The 21,142-nt window shown below is 44.2% G+C and overlaps 1 protein-coding gene across 1 annotated transcript; it reads left to right on the top strand.

Annotated features, from left to right (window-relative positions):
* Positions 1–12,700: 12,700 nt before the first annotated feature.
* Id4 (inhibitor of DNA binding 4) lies at positions 12,701–15,958 on the top strand. Its single transcript, XM_076857916.1, has 3 exons — positions 12,701–13,521; positions 13,891–13,949; positions 14,493–15,958. The coding sequence occupies exons 1-2, from the start codon at positions 13,081–13,083 to the stop codon at positions 13,933–13,935; spliced, it is 486 nt and encodes a 161-aa protein (XP_076714031.1). The 5' UTR covers positions 12,701–13,080; the 3' UTR covers positions 13,936–13,949; positions 14,493–15,958.
* The last annotated feature ends 5,184 nt before the right edge of the window (positions 15,959–21,142 follow it).

Here is a 21,142-nt window from a genome sequence, read left to right on the forward strand (position 1 = left end):
AAGACCTATTTGCCGAGGTTTGAATGTTCCTCCAAGTCAGTATGTTGTACACGCGATTCCCACTGCACCAGTACTAAGAGGTAGGCCTTTCACCTATTTTGTCCCATCATCTCAGGTGTGAGACACCTGTGAAAACCTCAATATAAGAGATGACATAATTGTATAATGTATAATTATATAATAAGAACTATGTCATTATATCATAATGTACGAATTATAATAATTTGATTAATATAATCATTTATATAAATTCTAGATTATGATTTCTCAACTTATGTTAGTTCGTCTACATTAATTTAGTTGAAAGATTCTCAGAATTGAAAGCTTGGGACCTGATGGAATAAGATGTGTTGGGGCCCTGGGGGCACTGGCTTTATGAGTGGACTCATGCCCTTATTGCAGGGGTGGGCTGGATATTGCAGGATGGAGTTCATTATGAAAGGACTAATTTGGGTCACTTTGGGATGTCCACTCTCTCTTCTGCTGCCTTTGCTGGCGATGACCCAGAAAGGAGGCTTTCACAGACACCTGAACCTTGATTTTGGACTTTCCAGACTCCAGAAGTACGAGCCAATGCATCTCTTCTCATTATACTTTCTCCAGTCTGAGGTATTCTGGTAGCACCATGAAACCGACCAAGGTGATATTATTATTTCAAAGTTTTCAATCTCTAGCAGGAATGGAAGGCTCTAGAAAAGATTTGTAGGTAACAAATGAATGATAATACAATGCATTTAAGCCTTATCAGTGATTCAATGCCTTATGATATTTATAAAGATGCAAGAATGAATACATATACTTCTTTGAGTTATGAACTTAAAGTAACAATTATAGGGAAACAGGGTTCTCCATGCATTAATTAGAAGATGTCTATTAGCTGACTGGTTGCAAGTCCGTTTTGGAACTCTATAGGCCACACTTCCTATCTTCTGTAGAAAATCAAGTCACTAAAAACATGGATGATAACCAGAATTCAGCCCCACAATAAGATATTGAATAATGGGACTAGTTTTCTTGGATGATTTATATTCATCAGAAGTGATTATGTAGAGCCATATTTTGTATTTTGAGAATACAGTCATTAAATATCCTCCAAGTTACAGACAGGCTGTTTTGCTAGATGCTAATTCACGAGGCATGTTCACAGTGGACTTTGTGCTTTAAAAAACATGTTTCAAGATGAAATAATAGTGTTATTGGCATAGGCCAAGTACCCTCTGCACAAAGGTGCTTATTTAGCTCTTGGCTTCCTGTACTAAGGTGGTATTAGGTGTTTAAAGACGATCAGTGGAGCATATTACCACATCTATAATCGCAAAGCTAATTGGAGATTTCAAATGAAAAGATAACAGTGAGCGATGATGTAAGAAGGCCAGGGCGTCACAGGATCCTGCATTTGGAAAGACTTAATTTCCAGCCCAACCCCAATTATAATATTCCAACTTAAATATCTGAATACAGAGCAATGTGCTTATCTATCTCTCTCTCTCTCTCTCCCTCTCTCCCTCTCTGTGTGTGTGTGAGAGAGAGAGAGAGAGAGAGTGAGAGAGAGATGTTCCACTAGCATCTGTCATAAAATAGCTCAGTGGAAAGATGATGGTGGGATGAGATGGACGTTATTACCCTAGGTACATGTATGATGGCACATATGATGTGACATGACATCGTGTACAACCAGATAAATGAAAAGTTGGGCTGCAATGTGTACAATGTATCAAAATGCACTCATTCTGCTGTCATAGATACCTAATTAAAGTAAATAAATTAATAACAAAGACCTTAGAACATCAGCTCAGTGGTTCAAAGTACTATCTCTAGCATTTTTTCACTCCTTGTTCTTACTTTCCTAAGTGTCAGACCCAGACCCCTCACCCTGCCCTTCGTATTTTCTATTCTATGTTATCTCTAAAAAGTTGGAGTGTTTATTCAGTGAGTTCCCAGCTACTTCCCAACCACTAATCCAAACTCCACCCCCTGGGCTAAAAAATAGCCTTTATTCTGCACGAATCATAATCTTTGGTAGAACCACAACAATAAAATGGGGAGAAGCTGTGTTGTTCTAGGTGGGGGATTTTTATTCACAAAACAATTCCCCTTCTCTATCTCGAACCATCTCACCAGCACATTAATGGATTGTGGAGAAATGGTCTTTGGAGCTGGGTTTAACACTTGCCTCTTCCATTTATTCACCCCTAAAATCTGGAATCATCTGTAAATTTAGTGCCAAGAATAGCAGAGACGGAACTGTGGCCACTACTTCTCCCCGGTGTGAGTGTGTGTGTGTGTGTGTGTGTGTGTGTGTGTGTGTGCGCGCGCGCGCGCGCGCTGCTGGGAATGGAACCCAGGGTCTTGCACTGCTGGCAAGCACCCTGCCACTGAGCTACACTCTTAGCCCTTCTTTCTGACCTTTGAAGTAAATCTAAGATGGATCAAGACATAGGACAAACAACATTTTTAGACAGAAAAAAAGTAGGCCCCTAATGACACCTGCTACAGACATCTTAGAACCACTGTCAACATGACAGCCACCTTCTGCAGCCGCCCAGGACAGACCTGCAGGGCCTCTGGAGCCTGACTATGGCACACACGTATGGCAGGCGGAAGGAGGTCTGCTGTGCAGCTGCTCGTTTATGTCCTTTCAGAAATTAAAAAATAGATTTCTGACCACCTGGATTATAAATCTGCTGCCTCATCAACAAGTTTAATGTTAATCATATTCCAATGCAGAAAAGGAAAATTGTTGTTTGTTTGTTTGTTTGTTTTATCCTAAGGATACTCCTCTTTTAAGGCAGATTTTGCCCAGCTAAACAACTGTATCAATGATATAATAGCCATTTCTAAATTGGTACGTTCACTGGAACCATTATCTTAAGTTACACAGCTCTGTTTGGCTGTTCAATAAAATGAATGAGCATCTGAATTTCCAAAAGGAAACTGGACAAAAATTGCATTTTACTATTTATTCCTTGTTTAGGTTTTGACCAACAGAGAGTGTTTTTTTTCCCCCTTTAAGATTACAAGTGTGGCAGTCACTATAACTTCAGAAGAAAACTGGCTTGATTCAGGTGAATAAAACACCTGGGGCCAATGGGGTGGATCGGATCGAATGGCTGGGTGCTGTGTATAAGGGACATAAACTTCATTGCCACCTTGTCTGGAACTGTGTTCATGTCTTGGTTGCAGAAGATGATTGAGCAAGAAATAAAGAGATGAAAGGAAGGAACAGGAAGTTTAGTGTAGCTGTGGATCCAGAGTGGAGCGAGAAGCAGCAAGACCTGCAGCTGCACTGAGACCCCCTCGCATGGCTCCCACGCTTGATCTCCAGCATCAGGTGCTCTGCTTCCCCCCCCCCACCATGTGGTCTGTCCTTTCCTCACCTGAGAAAATCTCTAGCAAATTCATAATCTAAAGTTCTAGCAGGTTTCCTAAAGCTTCCTGGGAAGTGAACTGGAACCTTCTAGGGCCATCTGCTGAACCAGTGGATCCACTACTATCTGCTCCTGTTCCTTTTGCTCTCCATTCCAACAGGCCAGCCACTGTTTGAACGTGGGCAAAATCTGCAGGTCACCCCCAGACAAATGTTCATTCAGATGTCATCCTAGCAGACTGTGCCAACCCATCTGAGCAGCAGTGAACACTTGCTATATGAATAATTCCTAATAAGGAAAAATTGCCCATGCCTCTAAGATGCTTTGACTTCACGGAAGACCTACAGATACACAATCCTGTCTTGCTGTTTTCTGTGGTTATAATAAAATGCCTGAGATGGTTAATTTGTAAATGAAAGAAATTAACTTCTTATAGTTGTAGTGGCTAGGAAGTCCAAGGTCAAGGACTTGCATCTGGGGAGGGCATTCCTCAGGTGGGAACTCTGTAGAATTCCAAGGCAGTTCTGGGCATGATATGGTGAGGGGGCTCATGAAAGATGGCCAATCTAGATTTCCTAACACATCCACCTTTGGGATACCTAACTCACTTCCTCAATATCCTATTAATCCATTAACCCATGAATGGATGAGTCCATTCATCAGGGCAGATCCCTATTGATGCAGTCACCTCCCAAAGGTCTCGCCCCCATCATTAACATATGACTAGACATTTGGTTCCAACACTTGAATTCCAGCGGACACACCCAAACCATAGCACTGACATAACTTGAAAATAATTGCACAGTAACATGTCAACAAATGCAACCTGTTGGGTAATGTGTAATAGTAAGATGAAATAAGCCCATCAGACATGATAAGAGAACATGACAAAAATGGAAATAATAAAAATATTTGTAATAAAGTGTTTGTTAAATAGGTTAAGGCAGATCCAAACAAGAATCCTATGCAACCACAGAAGTTGTGCCACAGGTAAGTTTTGTTTAGGAAATAGATCCACATTACATGAAGCAAAAAATTAGATTTCCAAGGATAAGTATTGTACACTGTAATTTTTGCTCAAGGAAAAATATCCACATGGGTGGGGAAAATCTAGACGTATGTACAATAAAATAGTCACAGAGGTTTTTATCTGGGTGTGGGTTCGTGGATGACCTTTATTTCCATTTTATGTTTGTCTGTATTTTCTGATTTTTTTCAATATGTATATGCTCTGATTGCAAAATGAAAAACCAATGTTATTCTTAAGTGATTATCATCAGGGAATCAATGATGGATGGTTTCCTGGAGGAAGAGGCTGTGTATCACTACGTCCCAACATGTTTTTGATTGCACTGAAGAACAAGAGCGAGTGGGAAACACTTAACATAGGAAGGCTAGCATGAGATGAGGAAGGGAGGGACTAACTGAATATAAGAAATTTCAGAGTGGGCCAGCTGAAGCAGAGAACCAGCGCGACCCTTGCAGGGGCACTCCTCCATGCTTCTGCAGATGCTCTTCCCACCACCTGGGACTTCTCCCTTGATGAAGCCATCCCTCTGGCCATCCTGGCAACTCTCCCTTCCTGTATGAAGCTGCCTTTACTGCAGGCTTTGGCCTCTGCCCCCGCCATGCTCCTTCCTTGCCTGTACATACGGAATTGCATTAACTGATTTTCAGTTCATTCAAACATTGTCTAAACAGCAAGCTCTGTAAAGAGTGAGGGACCTCCTGTTTTTTCAACACAGTCTTGTCCTATAATAGTTGTACCATACATGTTTGTTTTGGCTTGACTCGAATTGACTTGAATGCCGTTGGAACAGTTTTGGAGAAGGATCAGTTAACAGCATCTTACAGGTGGAGAGGGAGAGTTAGTTTGGGGAGAATTCACAGTAGAGAGGTTTTAAGCATATGTGTCATTAGCACATGAGGAGGGTTTTCTAGAAGCTGAATAAAGAAAGCATTTCCACTCTTCCCGCTATGTTACCAGAGATGGGAGCTGGCAGGTCTGGAGATACTGTTAATGCACAGCGTTGGAAGGTGCCAAACACTGTCCACTTAGCAATCTGCTGAGAGGCAAAAGCATTTCATATACAACAGGTTGCAGATTCCAGATGAACACAGAAGAATGGATGGATGACCATGTTAAAAACATCTTTAGCCAGTTCCTTTATGTCCGGTGGCTCCAGTCCTGTGCCTACACACAGTGATGAAAACGTACTTTGCATTTTTGCAGTGCTGTCACTGTAACTGTCATATTCCTTCCTGGTGACACCCATTTTACCTGTTCTGAAAACATGATATAAACAGAATCAAGCATTAACTTTAACTTCATGAACAAGATGTTTTCAAAATGGTAACTATAACCATAGCAGACCAAGAATGCATGTTGGGTCACACTTTGGGATTATTTTGTCAACGAGTCATATTTTAAGAAAAGATATTTGATTAAGACTTTTAATCCCCAAAGATTGTGTATTTGATTTAATTCTTTTCAAGAAAAAAAAATAGATTTTTATAATTCCTTTCCTGAAGATGGTTCATTTAAACTGGACTGTCCTAACATAGAATTACCAGTATTCATAAAGTGCAGTTAAGCCGCTCATTTTCCTTTAATTCTGCATCTTTAATTCCTTTAAGATTTACTGCACATTTTACTAGTAGAGAATCTGCACTCCTTTGATTATTTCACAAACAAGTGAGTTTTCATACCATTCTCCTGCTTTCCGCACAGCCTTTGCTGCTGCGGGGACCAAGCTCCCTGGAACCACCTCCTATCCCACAGCCATGGCAACTGCGTGGGGGTCTACAAAAATGTCTGAAAATTCCTCTTCAGGGAGAAAAAAAGTTGCAAGTGTCTTGAACATTGTATCAGTTCTTAGGAACCATGACCTAGATATCAACCAAACGGGAGAGCTTTTTCTTCCATAAAGGCAGATTTACCAAGGTGGACTCACGGCATGATCAGCATTCAGTTTCAAAATGTGATTTGCCGTTTGTTTGTTGTTTAAGTGTTTCTGCTACATAGTCAAAACACATTAAAGACCATTTTTTTTCAGTATCTTGGAATTATTTCATAGTCTCTTATAGGAAAGGGAAATAGAATTAAAACCCCTTCGTTAGTGTGACTGTAGCAACAGTTTGCTCTGTGAAGGGAATGGTGCTCGGTGATGACTCTCCTCGTGACAATAACTGGATGAAACAAAATTGCAGCAACATCAGCACATCTACTTCCTCTGGGTTGAATTTTTAAATAGTAATAATATCCTTGCCCTGAATTTCTCTGCTTAAGATACCGCAGAGCAAAAGCAAACCCTTGAACTTCTTGGCATCTTCACCACCATTTTACCTCCTAAGAGCCCCCCTCAGTACCAGCAAAGACATCAGAGGACACTAAGCAGGACCAGCATGCACAAATCATTCCTCTCCATTGCTTATGTTAATCCTCAGTCTATCCCTAGGGTTCCTCCCTCCTGTCACAAAGAGATTTGAGTAACAGATCAAGTAAGGGAGCTTTGGGGGGAAAATAGAGTACCCATTAGGAATTTTGGTTTCCTACTCTAGACAGAGCAATAGAAGGCATTTAGTCCTGTTAGAATGCTCATCTTTCTTCCTAAGGAAAGAGTCAGAGGAGAAAAACTAGACCACCCTGAATATGGCATGATGAGGTCTCTTCCCTCTCCACCCACTGGGGGTCCTCGCCAAAGCAGCTGCGACTTGGGGTGATGGAGGCAGCAGAGGCTCCAGCCTGAGGAAGCACAGAGGCAGGAGTGCAGAACACTCTTTGCACAGCGAGAACATTTCCAGTAATCAGGTTGGTCCTCCTCAGAGTCTTGAATCCATGTCGCACCAGAACAACGTGAAACAAGGGTGTGGTTTTCAGCATAGTTCATTTATAGCCAGTGAAAGAATAAGGTCACGGACAGCCACAGCGGCTGGTCCACTACAGCAGTCCACGCCTCGTACCTTCCTTGGAGGCAGCTGGCCACTATTTGGTTGATGCTGTGATAGCTGGCTCAGAGTAACATGATGTGTAGGGCAAACAAAATAATGAACACACCCACCATTCCTATGCCTCTCCATGCCCCCTCATGGCCCTCCAATAGATCGTTTGATTTCTCTTGGACTAGAACAGTTGCCTAGCAGTGGATTGGATGGGCCATATGATGGTATGTTTACCGTGTGTGTGGGGTGTGTGTGTGTGTGTGTGTGTGTGTGTGTGTGTGTGTGTTTTACTGAGGATTGAACTGAGCCCAAGGGTGCTTTACCACTGAGCTGCATCCCCAGCCCTATTTGTTTTGAGACAGGGTCTTGCTAAATTGCTGAGGCTGGCCTCAAACTTGTGATCCTCCTCCCTTGACCTCCCTAGTAGGTGGGCTTACACACACCACCTCTAGCAATGTTTAACTTTTTAAGAAACTGCCAAATTCTTTTCCAAGGTAGTCTTCCTCGTTTTATATTCCTATCTACCAACAGTTCATGATAGCTGCTCTCCAGACTCATCATTACTTAGCATGTTCAGTCTTTAATTTTAGCAGTTTTCACAGGTATGTGGTAATGCTTCATTGTAGTTGTGAAATGTATGCTTCATATGACTAATGATATCAAGCAGCTTGTCATGTATTCATTTACCATTTTTATTTCTTCTTTACTGGGCTGTCTGGTCAACTCTTTTGCCCACTTTTAAAACTGGGGTTCACTTTCTTATTGTTGAATTTGAGAGTTCTTTATATATCATGGGTAGAGTTACTTTATATGTTTTGTGAACACTTTTTTTTTTTTCTGTGCTAGGGATCAAACCCAGAGGCTCATGCATGCTACGCAGGCACTCTCCTAGTGAGCTCTCCGTGCCTTATATGTTTTGAAGATAAGTCCTTCTTGGAAGGAATTCACAAACTAACTCAAAAATTCATATGAAAATGCAATATACCCAGAATAGTCAAAAAGAGGAACGCAGCAGGAAGCTCAATGGCCAACATTATCTGCTTTCAAGACTTGGTATGAAGCTATAGTAATAAACACAACATGGCTATGCATAAAAACTAGTAAGTAGAAGAATGGAGCAGAATTTAGAGGACAGATAGAAGGACACCTATATACAATGACTTTTGACAAAACCGCAAAGGCAATTAACACAAAAAGAAGTTTTTCAACAAAAGTTTCAGGAACAACTGAATCAAAATATGCAAAAGAATCAATATTCACCCACATCTTGCACTACATACAAAAAAAAAAAAAAAAACTCCACAATAAATCATAGACCTAAACATAATACAGAAAACAAGGACCAGATACCCGAACATAGGAGAAAATCTATGTCACCCTGAATTATAAAAAAAATCTGTTAGATGCAATACCAAATGCCTGATCTATAAAAGGACACACTGACAAACTGGATTTCACCAAAATTTAAAATTTCTGCTCTTGAAAGTGATGAAGTGAATATAAAGACAAGCCACAGACTGTGAGATAATATTTACCAAAAGCAACAAAAATTTTAACATTGCCCACTTACTATGTGTCATTCACTTAACACACTTTCTTGCCCAGAGGCCACTTAAGTGTGTGTGTGTGTGTTGAATAAGCACCTTATGAAGTACATATAATTTTTATTGTAATTGAATATATGAAAGGTACAGGTGTTTAGGAAGCTACTTTAATGATATAAAAGTAACTAGCAAGGAAGCCAAAATTGGAGCACAGACTATCTATCGACTTCAGAACCTAAACTCTTCATGTCTCCAAGGTAAAACAAATGCCATTTTTTCCTTCCTTTGCCCCCCCCCCACCCCAGCCTGAGGACTTTTTAAAACATAGCTACATCTTATTAAACCAGATTACCTTTGAAACCTCCTGGGATGGGTATTTTGGGGGGCCATGTCTAGTAGGCCACACTGAATTTACAACATCCTTTTTCTGTAAGCCTTTTTTGTAAGACTGAGCAAACCAAGAGGTTATCATGTTGCCAGCCTGGCCTCAGCAACCTAAAGGCAGCAGGAGTACGTTTTGCTCTAGTGCTTATACAGCAGCCTTGAGCTCCAGTTCCCACATTGCCCCTTACTCTTTTGGAGCAAGGGACATTCCGGCTGTAGAGTACAGAGTGGTTTCTTATGCTCCCAAAGAATGTGTGTACCTCCTTCACCAACCACTTACACCTAGAGAGTGACCAAGGTATGGAACACATGTTTTTCTGTAGGTCTGAGCCCACCCACTATTCCCCACCAGTCCTTGAAGAAGAAAGTATCCACTCCTAGAGACATCAGGCTGAACAGCCCCGTATGCTTGGGTACCTTTGTTTAGGGTAAACAGGGTGACTGTGAAATCTCAGAGCCTGGGTGTCGCAGATCTGCAAGGGTCCGACTGACATTTAGAATGCTCCCCAGGTAGCACTGCAGATCTCTTTGTCATGGGACGGGTGTGTATACGACCCTGGTCACCAAGGTTTCCTAGTGCTCCTTCTATGCATGTTTCACCCCAGGCCCACTGAAGTGAATGTGAGGGGACCTAGAATGTCCATTGTAATGAGCTCTGGGCCAGCCCACCTCATATTCACAAGCGTAAGTAAAACACTTTGTTATTAAAGCAAGAGCCACAGGTAAACTAAATGTCTTTCTCTGAGCAGTAGAAATAATGTGGCTTGCACAGTTTATTCAAAACCTGGTAACTGCTGAATGAACTCTGTTTTGAACTCTCAGTGCCAGGAGTCTTATGATTTCAGGGTTTTGACATCATGTCAGTGCCTATGGCTAAGAAAACAAAAACATTCAGCATGTAGCCTCTACTATTCTCTAGTTTCATGGGACAAAAAGGACAGGATCATATTCTTATTCCTACTATATAAAGTTTTATGTTTTTTTTTTCAAAGTCTTCATGAATTCCCACCTTCAAAACGAGGAATACAGTTAACTGCTCCTGCCTACTCTGCTGGCAGGATTTGGAGATCACAGTTTTCCTGGATGTTCTTGATCAAGTGGCTAAGATACATCCTTTGAACTCCCTGCTCCCAAAGAAAGTCACCCTTTCTAACTTTAAGCCAGACACAAAAACCACCTCCAACAAAACTTGAAACTGTGGCATTTGGCATTGGCCACACCCAAGGTGTGGCTCTCTTTGAGATCTAGCAAAATCCAAAATGATAAATATGATTGTTCCTTTGTGTCGCATACTTAAAACTTAAATTTGAATCAAGTTAGGATATATATAAAAATTTTAAATATAGGTGTGCCCTGAACACATTCACATACTTCAATTTTGAAAAATCTTGGGTTTTTCATTTGGAAGCAGATTTTAAATTCTACATACAAGAAAAATCATGGAATAAAACATCTGTACATATACCCATTTATCATTATCATCTGTGCTGATATGACAGGCTCCAAGAAAATAGCTTCCACCCACTGGGGCTCCCTCCCCCAGCTATCTGTCTAAAATCACAGTATTCTCTCTGTGTATATTTATATTACTTTACAAATGTATAAGATTAGGCCTGGTTTGAGAAGAAAATCCTTCTTTTGACTTGTATAATTCTGATTTTCTTGATAAATGGAGACTATCCTACACAGGCAATTAAGTAAATAAGAGTGTCATTTGCTTCTAAACAAATATTAGAGGCAGCAACGAATGAAGATTAGGGGACAGGAGGTTACTGCATCTACCTGTGAAGCCAGTTTTAAATAGTTGCTCTTCCTTCATCAGGAAAAAGGAATGTGCTCTGGGGAAATAGTGCAATTGTCATAAAGTAGCCACATGGTGAAACAAAATACTTGTCTTCTGCAAGTATTTCAGTTCTGGGAAGGGAGGCAGACAGGAAGAAAACCAAGTCCACACAGGGGGTAGACCCGAAGAAATGAGGTCCACATCTCTTTCTCTCAATTTTCAATGAAAATGAAGGCAGCAATCCATGCCATGTACATGAAGGAAGAAAATTCTTGGGATAATTCATCTCCAAGCGTGTCTAAAGGTGGGAGGGTTTGCAGGGTGAAGCCACTCAAAATTCATTTCCCCACTAAGAGTTTTTATGCTCATTTCTCATCTGAAGGGCTTAATTATTTCTTGAAGGGTACACACAACGCCCCACCAGAGTTCATTGTGCAGTTTAATTTCGAACCCTTGAAGGACAGCTTTTCCGTTAGAAATCGAACACAAAAACGTCCTTAATGAACAGGCGTTTTTTGCAGGGTGGGGCCCAAGCAGGATCTCAGGACTGCAAGTGTGAATTTTATGCTTTGTTGCCAAAGGAGACTGTGGACATTCTCACCACCTTATTTAAAGCAGGATACGCTAATGCGTGAAGTGGTGCATTAATGGCCTAAATTAAGTTACAGGTATGAATTTTACATAAAACGGATTAATATTAAATGTCATAGCAGAATTTTAAATACTCCTTGTCCATGCATTTTTAATCTTTACGCGCTCTAATTTATGTACAAGGCAATTGCATTTCCTTAGCCCACTTATGCATCTAGATGAGTAAAAGAAAAACCCCTGACGGTTTTGTTTTATTTATATTTTCCTTCACCAAAAAAAAAAAAAAAAAAAAAAAAAAAAAAAAAAAAAAAAAAAAAAAAAAAACCTGCATTCGATTCGGCTTTCCTCTTTTCTTTTGCTAAGCTTTAGCGTTAAAAGAAAGAAAGAAAGAAAGAAAGAAAGAAAGAAAACGGAAGGCTCCACATTCCAATCCATCATTATGGTTTCAGCAATTGTGAGAAGGCGAATAATGAAACGGAGGGGGAAATACGGAACAGAACGAACGTGCCTTCTTGAACAGCGCGTCTTTCTTAAGGCACTGGAATCCCAGGGATGGAGTGACGGGTGGCGGAGGGACCCTGGGCCGCGCCTTTGGGAGGAGCAGGGAACCCGCGAGCAGGGCCCAGCGCTCCCTCGGCAGCCCAGGCGGGAGGAGAGTGAATTCCAGCCGCACATTCCCGCAGTTCTTCGCAGGAACTTCTCTGGCGTCTCCCCTCCCCTGGGCACACACCAGCCTGGCCCGACTCCCACCCTGCTCTCTCTTCTCAGAGCCCCGACCCACGGCGTTGACGGAATGGAGTGCCCTTCCCATTGGCCCGAGCGTCATTCCCTGAGGTGGCACTGCCCTCCTGATTGGCTGGCCACTCCCGACTCCGCACCCCTCCCGCCGCTCGGGTGGCCCGGCTCCCCGCCTCCTAGCACCGCCCGAAGCCCCCACCCTAGCCACCTCCCTCCGCGCACCCGCCTGCGCGCGGGGCCCAGCTCCGCTCCGCTCGCGCAGCGACCCGGCCCGCGCGCTGGCCCCGCCCCCGGGGCGCGCGGCTCTATAAATACAGCTGCGCTGGCGGCTGGGGGAGAGCGCAGTGGAGGAGGCGCGGTAGTGAGTCGGTGCCGGGAGTGGGGAGCTCTCGGGCTAGGGGAGCGCGGCGGCGGCGACGGCGGTCCGGCTGAGTCGCAGCTCCGAAGGGAGTAACAAGGGGGCCCGGGTGGGCTACTTTTCGACTGGTACTTCCGATTTTTCTTGCCTTTTGGTTCGGGCCGAGTGTCGCCCACTGAGCAGCGATTCCCGTCGCAAAACCTGAGCGACCTTTCCATCAATTGTTGGGCTCGGGATCGCCGGGAGCCCCGAGCGCGCCAGGCGCGAAGGCAAGGGGAGAGGAGCCGGCCGCAGGCGGGGGCCAAGCGGAGCTTGCCGACCTCCCTCGCTCGCCCCAGCCAGTCCTTTCGCGCAGGGCGCAGGGCGCGCGCGATGAAGGCGGTGAGCCCGGTGCGCCCTTCGGGCCGCAAGGCGCCGTCGGGCTGCGGCGGCGGGGAGCTGGCGCTGCGCTGTCTGGCCGAACACGGCCACAGCCTGGGAGGCTCGGCCGCCGCGGCCGCTGCGGCGGCGGCAGCGCGCTGCAAGGCAGCCGAGGCGGCGGCCGACGAGCCGGCGCTGTGCCTGCAGTGCGATATGAACGACTGCTACAGTCGCCTGCGGAGGCTGGTGCCCACCATCCCGCCCAACAAGAAAGTCAGCAAAGTGGAGATCCTGCAGCACGTTATCGACTACATCCTGGACCTGCAGCTGGCGCTGGAGACGCACCCGGCTCTGCTGAGGCAGCCACCACCGCCCGCGCCGCCGCACCACCCGGCCGGATCTTGTCCCACCGCGCCGCCGCGGACCCCGCTCACGGCGCTCAATACCGACCCGGTGAGAGGCCCGGTGGCGGCTGGGGCCAACGCCACAGGGGGTGCAGGAGGGTGGCGGCCGGGTGGCGGGAAGCGGGCGTTCCCTCTCTTCGGAGTGGGGGCCGGCCGAGAATGACAGTCCCCAGCCCCTTCTCCAGGCACCTGGGCCGCCCGCTGCCGGCTGGCCGGATAAGCGCGGATCGGGGAGAGCGCGCGGGGCCGGACTCGGGCTGCGCGACCCCTGTGCTGTCATCCGGCGGAGGGGTCCCCCCGGCTGCAGACTGGGTGGGGGCTCAGCGCGCCAGCTCGGTGTCCGAGGACGCCCAGGACCGTGGCGAGAGCGTCGTCTACGCCTGCTAACCTTTCCCTTGGTGTTCGGTTGCTGTTCCAGGCCGGATCGGTGAACAAGCCGGGCGACAGCATTCTGTGCCGCTGAGCCGCGCTGTCCAGGTGAGCGCGCCTTTCCCGTCTCGGGTGGCAGGTCACCAGAGACGCCCTTCCCCGGGGGCTTCCGGGGCCAGGCCCCGCGCTGTTCTTGGCCCGCGGCGTTTCTGAGTGTAAACTCGCGAGGAAGCGAACCCTCCCCGCCACCCAGTTGGCCGGCGGACCTCACGTCGCTTTAGAACCGGGCTGCCCTCTGAAGGGACACCAGCCAGCTCTCCTCCCCGGCGTCCCCGGGCCTCTCCGGTGACCGGCGGGCTCGCCCCGTCCTCTCGGCACCTCTAGGGGAGGCACCCTCGGGGGCGTGGACGGCTCCCCGGCTCCCCCGCGCCGCCGGACACCCGTAAAGAGGGGGCGCGGGCAGGTCCGCGCTCCGGGCTCCCAGAGGCCCGCGCTGCCTCCCGGGCGCCGCGCCGGCCGAGGGCTGCGGGTGGTGTCTGACCTGGCGGTTTGTTTGGGTTGTTGATCGAGCACGTCTTGAGTTTGTCGGTGGCGCCAGCAAGTCTGCAGCGGGAAGGTTCACACACCCCTCTATTCATTCCTCCTCCACAGGTGTGCGGCCGCCTGAGCCCCAGCCAGGAGCTCTAGAGAGGGAGGGGGAAGAGCAGAAGTTAGAGCCAAGCCACGGAGGACAGGAAAACACATCAGCAAATGTAGAAGCGTTTCACTCGTCATTCCAAGAGAGGGACAGGAAAGAAAATAAAACTTTCATTTTTTTTTTGCACGTCCATAAACATACTACATACATATTCTCTTTTGTCTCTTCATTTATAACCGCTGTGAATTGTACATTTCTGTGGTTTTTGGAGGTGCAGTTAAACTCTTTTAAGTGTGACAGGACTGATAAATAGATGATCCAGAGTAAATCCGACTTTAGAAGGCTACTTTGTGACCAAGGAGCTCAATTTTTGTTTTGAAGCTTTACTAATATACCCCAGAGCATTGTAGATATATTTTTTTTTTTACATCTATTGTTTAAAATAGATGATTATAACGGGGCAGGGAACTTTCCTTTCCCTGCAAGAATGTTACATATTGTATAGATAACCGAGTGACATTTCATACCATGTATATATAGAGATGTTCTATAAGTGTGAGAAAGTATATGCTTTAATAGACTACTGTAATTATAAGATATTTTTAATTAAATATTTTTTGTAAATATTATGTGTGTGTTTTTTTTTAATCTGTGGGAATATTTCTTTTGGAAAATGATTTTTCAGCTCAGTTGAAGAGCTCTTGATGTCTTGAATGTCTTTTCTGTTTGGCCTGGCTTTTAATTGTTTTTTGTTTTGCCCAGTATGGAAGACTCTGAAGTAGCAGTTATAGGTAGTGGTCTCGCATGACTGCATGAGATGTTTAATCACAAAATAAACATGTTCTGAGTCCATTAAAATGTGTTTTCTTTAACCTACATTGAAATCTTTGTATTTGAAGTGTACATGTTGAAAATATACCTTATCAACTTTTAAGTACAGGGTTTTATAGTGTAATATATAAAGAGTAAGTTTTTGTGTTTTTTTTTTTTTTTTTAACTGAGGTCAAAATGGATTCTGAATGATTCTACATATAGGATGGGAAATGCTTGGATCCTTAAGGAGTTTACAAAATGTTTTATCAAAGTGAAAAAAAAATTGCTTGTCACTCTTCATTTTACACTAAAGCATAATGTCATGAAGTTTCATATCTGTACAGATTATTTAACTCAGAAATGAAAAATGTTCTCTGCTTGCTACCAAAGGACACACTCTTGGAAATGATCATTTTCTGCTTTCCTTCCTCCAAAGAGTATTAACAGTGGGAGAGAAAAAAAAAGGCAAATCCTTCAAGCAGGGATAAAAGTCGATCTTCAAACATTCACTTAAGTAGACCAAAAATTCTGATGACCGCATCTAGATTATTTTTTTATAAAAATGATTTTCACTATAGCTATGTCAGTTACCGCAAAGCTACTGTCCAATCTCTTGTGATGTGTAACTTTTACATGTGAAAATTAAAGTAGATTTATCCGTCTTGTACTGTGATTTCTGGTCTCATTTCTTTAAAACCTTAAAACTTATTTTTAAGGCCCTTCTCCTCAAGGAAGGTATTATTTTTTAGGTTAGATAGGCCCGTCAGGGTTTGAGAACATTACGCATTTAATGTGATGGGTGCTCTACACACCAGTTAGATGGAATTGTTAGAGTGAGAGAATTAAGTAGGATTTAATTGGGTGCTTTGTAAATAGTCAACTGTGTGTGTAACGTGGTCTGTTTGATTTTTAAAAGGAAAGGATTTGTTTCAGATTATACAAGAATAAAAGTATTATAGACCCAAGGGACTTTTTATGAGGTCAAAGTCAAATATTTATATGAATATGAAACATCATAGTCCCTAGTAGCTGAAGTGGTAGTGTCTCTGCAGAAATGAACGCAATCAGTGCTAGGAGGTTAAAACCCATTCAGAGGGTTTAAAAATCTGTCCACTCCGAGCATGTTTCCCCCTCGGCTCTGATATTTTCCTGGTCTTGGGTATTTTTAGAATTTGATATATTTGATGTTGAACCTTATGAAATCGAAGGACTGCTTGTTTAGGTGAGATTTATGTTTATTTTTTATATTATTCATTCTTGTCACACATCAAGAGGAAAACAACTAGCACACTGCTGGAATTCCAAATCTAAAGAATTCTAACGATTGCATTCTTTGTTATTAAGAAGGGCACAATTCCTCCTTTTTATTTGGCAGTTTAATTTCAGTAGGAAGCATGTCACATGTGCAATGTTGGAGTTGAGTGTTTATCATGCCCGGCTGCTGAACCCTACCTAAGCCTTTGAGCAGAGTTTGAAACTCATACTGGTGGTCGCTAAGTCTCAAAACAAATAGACAGATTGGGGGAGGGGGCGTTGAACATAGAGGTTGCAATTTGAATTTGTATTTGGGCATTAAAAAACACTAAAAGAAAGGAAAGTGTTCTAGATATAATATTTCAGAGACTTGACATTTTCCCCTTGGCTACTCAAGCAGCATTGGACGTCTCCAAAGAAACAAAGTCTTTGTTAATGAAATAACAAAAAACACTATATACAGTTGTATAAGATAGTGCATTCTATTAAAATGCTGGCTGTGTCCTAACCAAACAACCAGATAATAAAAAACATTTTGGCTCTTATCTAGGTAGTTCTAGTTATTCATATATTTAGTTTAACAAAGGAAAAACTCCTGACTTTTCTTAATTTGTAGACTTTCATTGTATAGGCACAACCAAAGAGTAAGAGTCATTTGAAATCCTGGAAAGAAAGTAAATACCCCACACAGTGGACATTGCTTCTAAGGTTGTTATAAAATCCTCACATCTCAAACATCTTATGGTAAAGCTGGAAAGAAAAAAAAAATACCTTTTCATTTCAAAGAACTCATATACTCTGCTATTGTATAAATCCTACTCAACTTTATTGTCAAGCTTTAACTGCATTTTTAGAACTTTTAAGAATTTTGAATCCCTAATACCTATTGTATTAGATGCCTTCTATGACAATAAATCTTCACTGAGCAAAAGGTTCTGAAGTTTGTGGTTTTTAATTGACTTTTACTGAGTTATGTGATTTTTCATTATCAAGAATGGGTCTCTTGATGGATCACCTCAATTATTTACAGTGTTTCTTACCATATGATGAAAAATGGGGCTCAGAAAGGGTTTCTCCTTTGAAAGGAAAAAAGCTGCCCTACTCTTCAGTGTCTGCGAGGGCAGGAAGCAGTAGCCTCAAGAAAGCGCAGGAGGCTGTCCAGGGGAAACTAGGCCAAAGCCCCAAAAGGTACTATTTCACAGTAGTGCGTAGCCAAATAAAACTGGCCTTGCCTTTCTAGTTGGCACACTGGAATCACATACATGTTAATCAGCGCAGTTAGCCCTGGGGTCTCAGCAGGGTCCCCCCCACACCCTGCAGCCTGCTGAGGAAGGAGGCCCTCCCACTGCTCTTCCTAAGCCCGGAGTCATTGGCCGGCTCCAGGGTGAATCCTTCTAGGGCTGCCCTCAGTCGGCGTTCTTCAGACCCGAGGGTTTCTTGCAATTATAACCCATGACATTTTGCTAAAATGTTATTAGCTTTATGGATTAGAACCATGGCCCATTAGATTTTAGAACTGTGATTTTACTTTCTCTACCTGGAGCCCTGACTCAAACCATCCTTTAAAAGATTAAACCAACCAACCGACCGACAGACACAAACAACTTGACCAAAGGGAACCCATTTCCTGGGGGAGACAACCTGCAGTCTTTAGACTTAATTGAAAATACTCGAAATTTTCAGTGAAGTTTCACAAAGGTTTTGGGTTTGAGGGTCTCCTTTACACTGACTCGCGTGTTCTGGCTCCTTCTACGGTTTCCCCCCTAAGCGCTGAAACCCAGATAACCCACATCGCCAAGGGTTTTCTAACTCACCCAAGCAAAGCAAGCCAGCAGTGGGGCTGAAGTCAGTCCCTCATTCAGAGGCGCCTCCAGGGACGTGGAAAGAGCGCTGGGAAAACCCGAGTTCATTTGAAAAGTCCCTCTGAGTCCATAAAAGGGAACACACCTCAGGATCCGGGAAAGAGGAGCAAAGTGTGTTGCCCGTGTTCCTCTGGCTGGAAGATGGCTAAAGAGGAACTGAATTTAAAATGCTTAAATAAAGAGAACCAAGACATATTTTCTACATGAATCCACTGGTATCTTTTTTTTTTTTTTTTTTTCCTGGAGAAGAAAGCTCATACTATAAATAGGAACTTTCTAAGAGATTATGTAAGTATTGGTAAAATATTCAAGTTCATGGGTAAATGAGAGGCCATTATAGGCTTTTGATGACTGTTTCTCAATTGTTTATGACATAAAATACCTGCACTTTTGAAATGCATATAATAAAATCGATTTTTCAAAATTCTATCTTTTCTCCAAAGTTTAAGTTCCAAGGGAAAGAACTGTGGTCTTACAGTTCTTCGTGAAAATTCATGTTTCTTAAATATTTACATAAGTATTTGCAATATTTCTTAAATATTTTAAACATTTGCTTACCTATTTAAAAGATTTTCTTAAATATTTCCTATTTCCTTCTCAAGTTTTAACATCAACTAAGAGACTGTACTTGTGGGTATGCAAACAAAAAAATAGCCATGTGCAGGAAATTATCTTTCAAAAGGGCTTTTCACCCTAATAAAATAAATACACTATGTTAATTTTCCCCAATTCCCCCGAGGTTTTACTTTCTAAGGTGGGGATTTCCACAAAGACTCACCTTCCATTTGGGGGGGGAACTATTACAACCAACAGTTGTAAGGCAGGATAAAAAGCAAAGCACTGGTAAATCAATTGTTATGCTTCACATTTCCTAAAATATGGTCTTAACTTCTCAGGTATCTCAAGAAAAGAGAGAGAGAGAGAGAGAGAGAGAGAGAGAGAGAGAGAGGGGGGGAAATGGGGAAGTTCTTATTGTAAGTCCAGCTTAGAGGAAACCTGGGAGATGGACACAGAGATAAAAGCCTTACACCTTACAACAGCATCCTTCTGGAACACACTTCTCACACTCAGGTGTTGAACCTGAGTTTATGGCCATGGTTAAAACCAAGCAGCCTTCTTAAGGTGGGATTTTTCTTTCTGTGCCCCACAGTGCCTTGTAAATGGGTTGTTGAACTGCGAGAAGAATGTCCTAAAGATGGCCTTTCCAGCCTTCTCCACTACTCCTTGCCCTTTCATCTGCATTGAGTCACAGGTGAGCTTCAAACCAATGCATCTGGCTGCCCTCTTGTCCTCTGCGCCTCTGAAAAGCCACAGATTTGAAACAGGCTTTGATGTTCTTCCCCAAAACCCTCCCTTTCTGGGCTACCCATCTTGGCTAGTGGAACCTGTGGTCAAGGCAGAGACCGGGGGCAAGTGCTCGCCTGAGTCTTGATCCACACCTTCAGTTGGGCACAAACGTTCCCGCTGAAGCTCCCTGGAACCCCCCAGCCTCCCAGTCCTCACGGCTTCTCCAGCTCAGTCCCCTGTGTTTCACACCTGGGCTCTAGGTCATCTCTGGCCTCCTGTCCCATCTTTCCTCCTCTTCTCTATCTTCATGCTAATCTGACCACATTACTCCTTCACAGTCGCCCACTGCCCATGGGGGGACTCCAACTCCTTGGACCAGCATTCAGGGCCCCCATGAGCACGTCCTTCAAGAATCATTTCCTGCAGTCCTTTCCCTCCTCCACTCCGGCTGCCTCCACACACACATTTTATGCTTCAGCTGTACCTGGGATCTCATCCTGTGTGTGCTGGACAGAAAAGCACGCTGGCCTTTATGTCCTGACAGAGGAGGCTGATTTCCTGAGTGTCTAGAAGGGAGCAGCTTCAGGAAGGGCATGTATGGAATGTGGACCAAGGAGGGTGGGGGACAGAGGGCACCTGCCTGGCCAGCCTAACCAGCTAAGTCAACCTCACACACCCGTGGGTAGCAGCTGACCTCCCCACATCTGAAATGTCCTGCTCCTCCATGGCGTCTCCTCTGCAGTGGTGGTCCCCCTGCCTTGACCCCGGCTCCCCTGCCTCTGTCTGGGTTGCTATTACTTCAAGGCTCAGTTGCTACTTCTTTTGCAAAAGTTACTGGACCTTCTTCTCACCCAAAATAAAGGCCCCTTCCCCATGCAATAATCTAATCGTTGACATATGACTATGCTTCTGGTGAATCCCCAACCCCCAAGGATTCCCGACCACAAGTACTAGAAGAACATTCCTGTAACTCCTTGTACCAGCAAATCTAGCAAATTCTTTTCAGCTCAAAACTGCAGTTGAGAGATTTTCATTATCTTTAAAAGCCTTTGGCTGCCTCGAACATGGAAAATAGATAAGCCGTGTGCTCTTGACAATGAAGGAGTGTGGTCAGCCTTGGGCAAGAGAGCTGGAAGGAGAGACTGAGAAGGGACAAGAAGAGCTGATCCCGTGTCCACAGGAAAGACACCGGCCCTGCTGACCCACGTTGAGATAAGTGAACAAAGACACTTCAGTGCCCGAGTTGGGCTGGGCCAGGGGACACCGTAAAAGACCAGCACAGAGCCCTCTGGAAGCTGAGGGGAGGGCTCTGGGTGATTGCGTCTCTGTGCATGTGTCTGGGCTTCTATTCTCGTGGATTGGTGAATTGTCGTGGGACAGATTGAGGCACAGTCCCTGTAGCAGAGCCTCCTGAGTCAGGCCTGAAGGACAAGCTTCCACACATGAGG

The sequence above is a fragment of the Callospermophilus lateralis genome, chromosome 6 (assembly GCF_048772815.1).
Source record: "Callospermophilus lateralis isolate mCalLat2 chromosome 6, mCalLat2.hap1, whole genome shotgun sequence".
NCBI lineage: Eukaryota > Metazoa > Chordata > Mammalia > Rodentia > Sciuridae > Callospermophilus > Callospermophilus lateralis.

Bases quoted from the DNA above. Each gene is read 5' to 3' on its own strand.
- Id4 (XM_076857916.1), top strand. From the start codon at position 13,081: ATGAAGGCGGTGAGCCCGGTGCGCCCTTCGGGCCGCAAGGCGCCGTCG. The intron at 13,522-13,890 runs GTGAGAGGCCCG...TTGCTGTTCCAG, and splicing joins CGGCGCTCAATACCGACCCG to GCCGGATCGGTGAACAAGCC.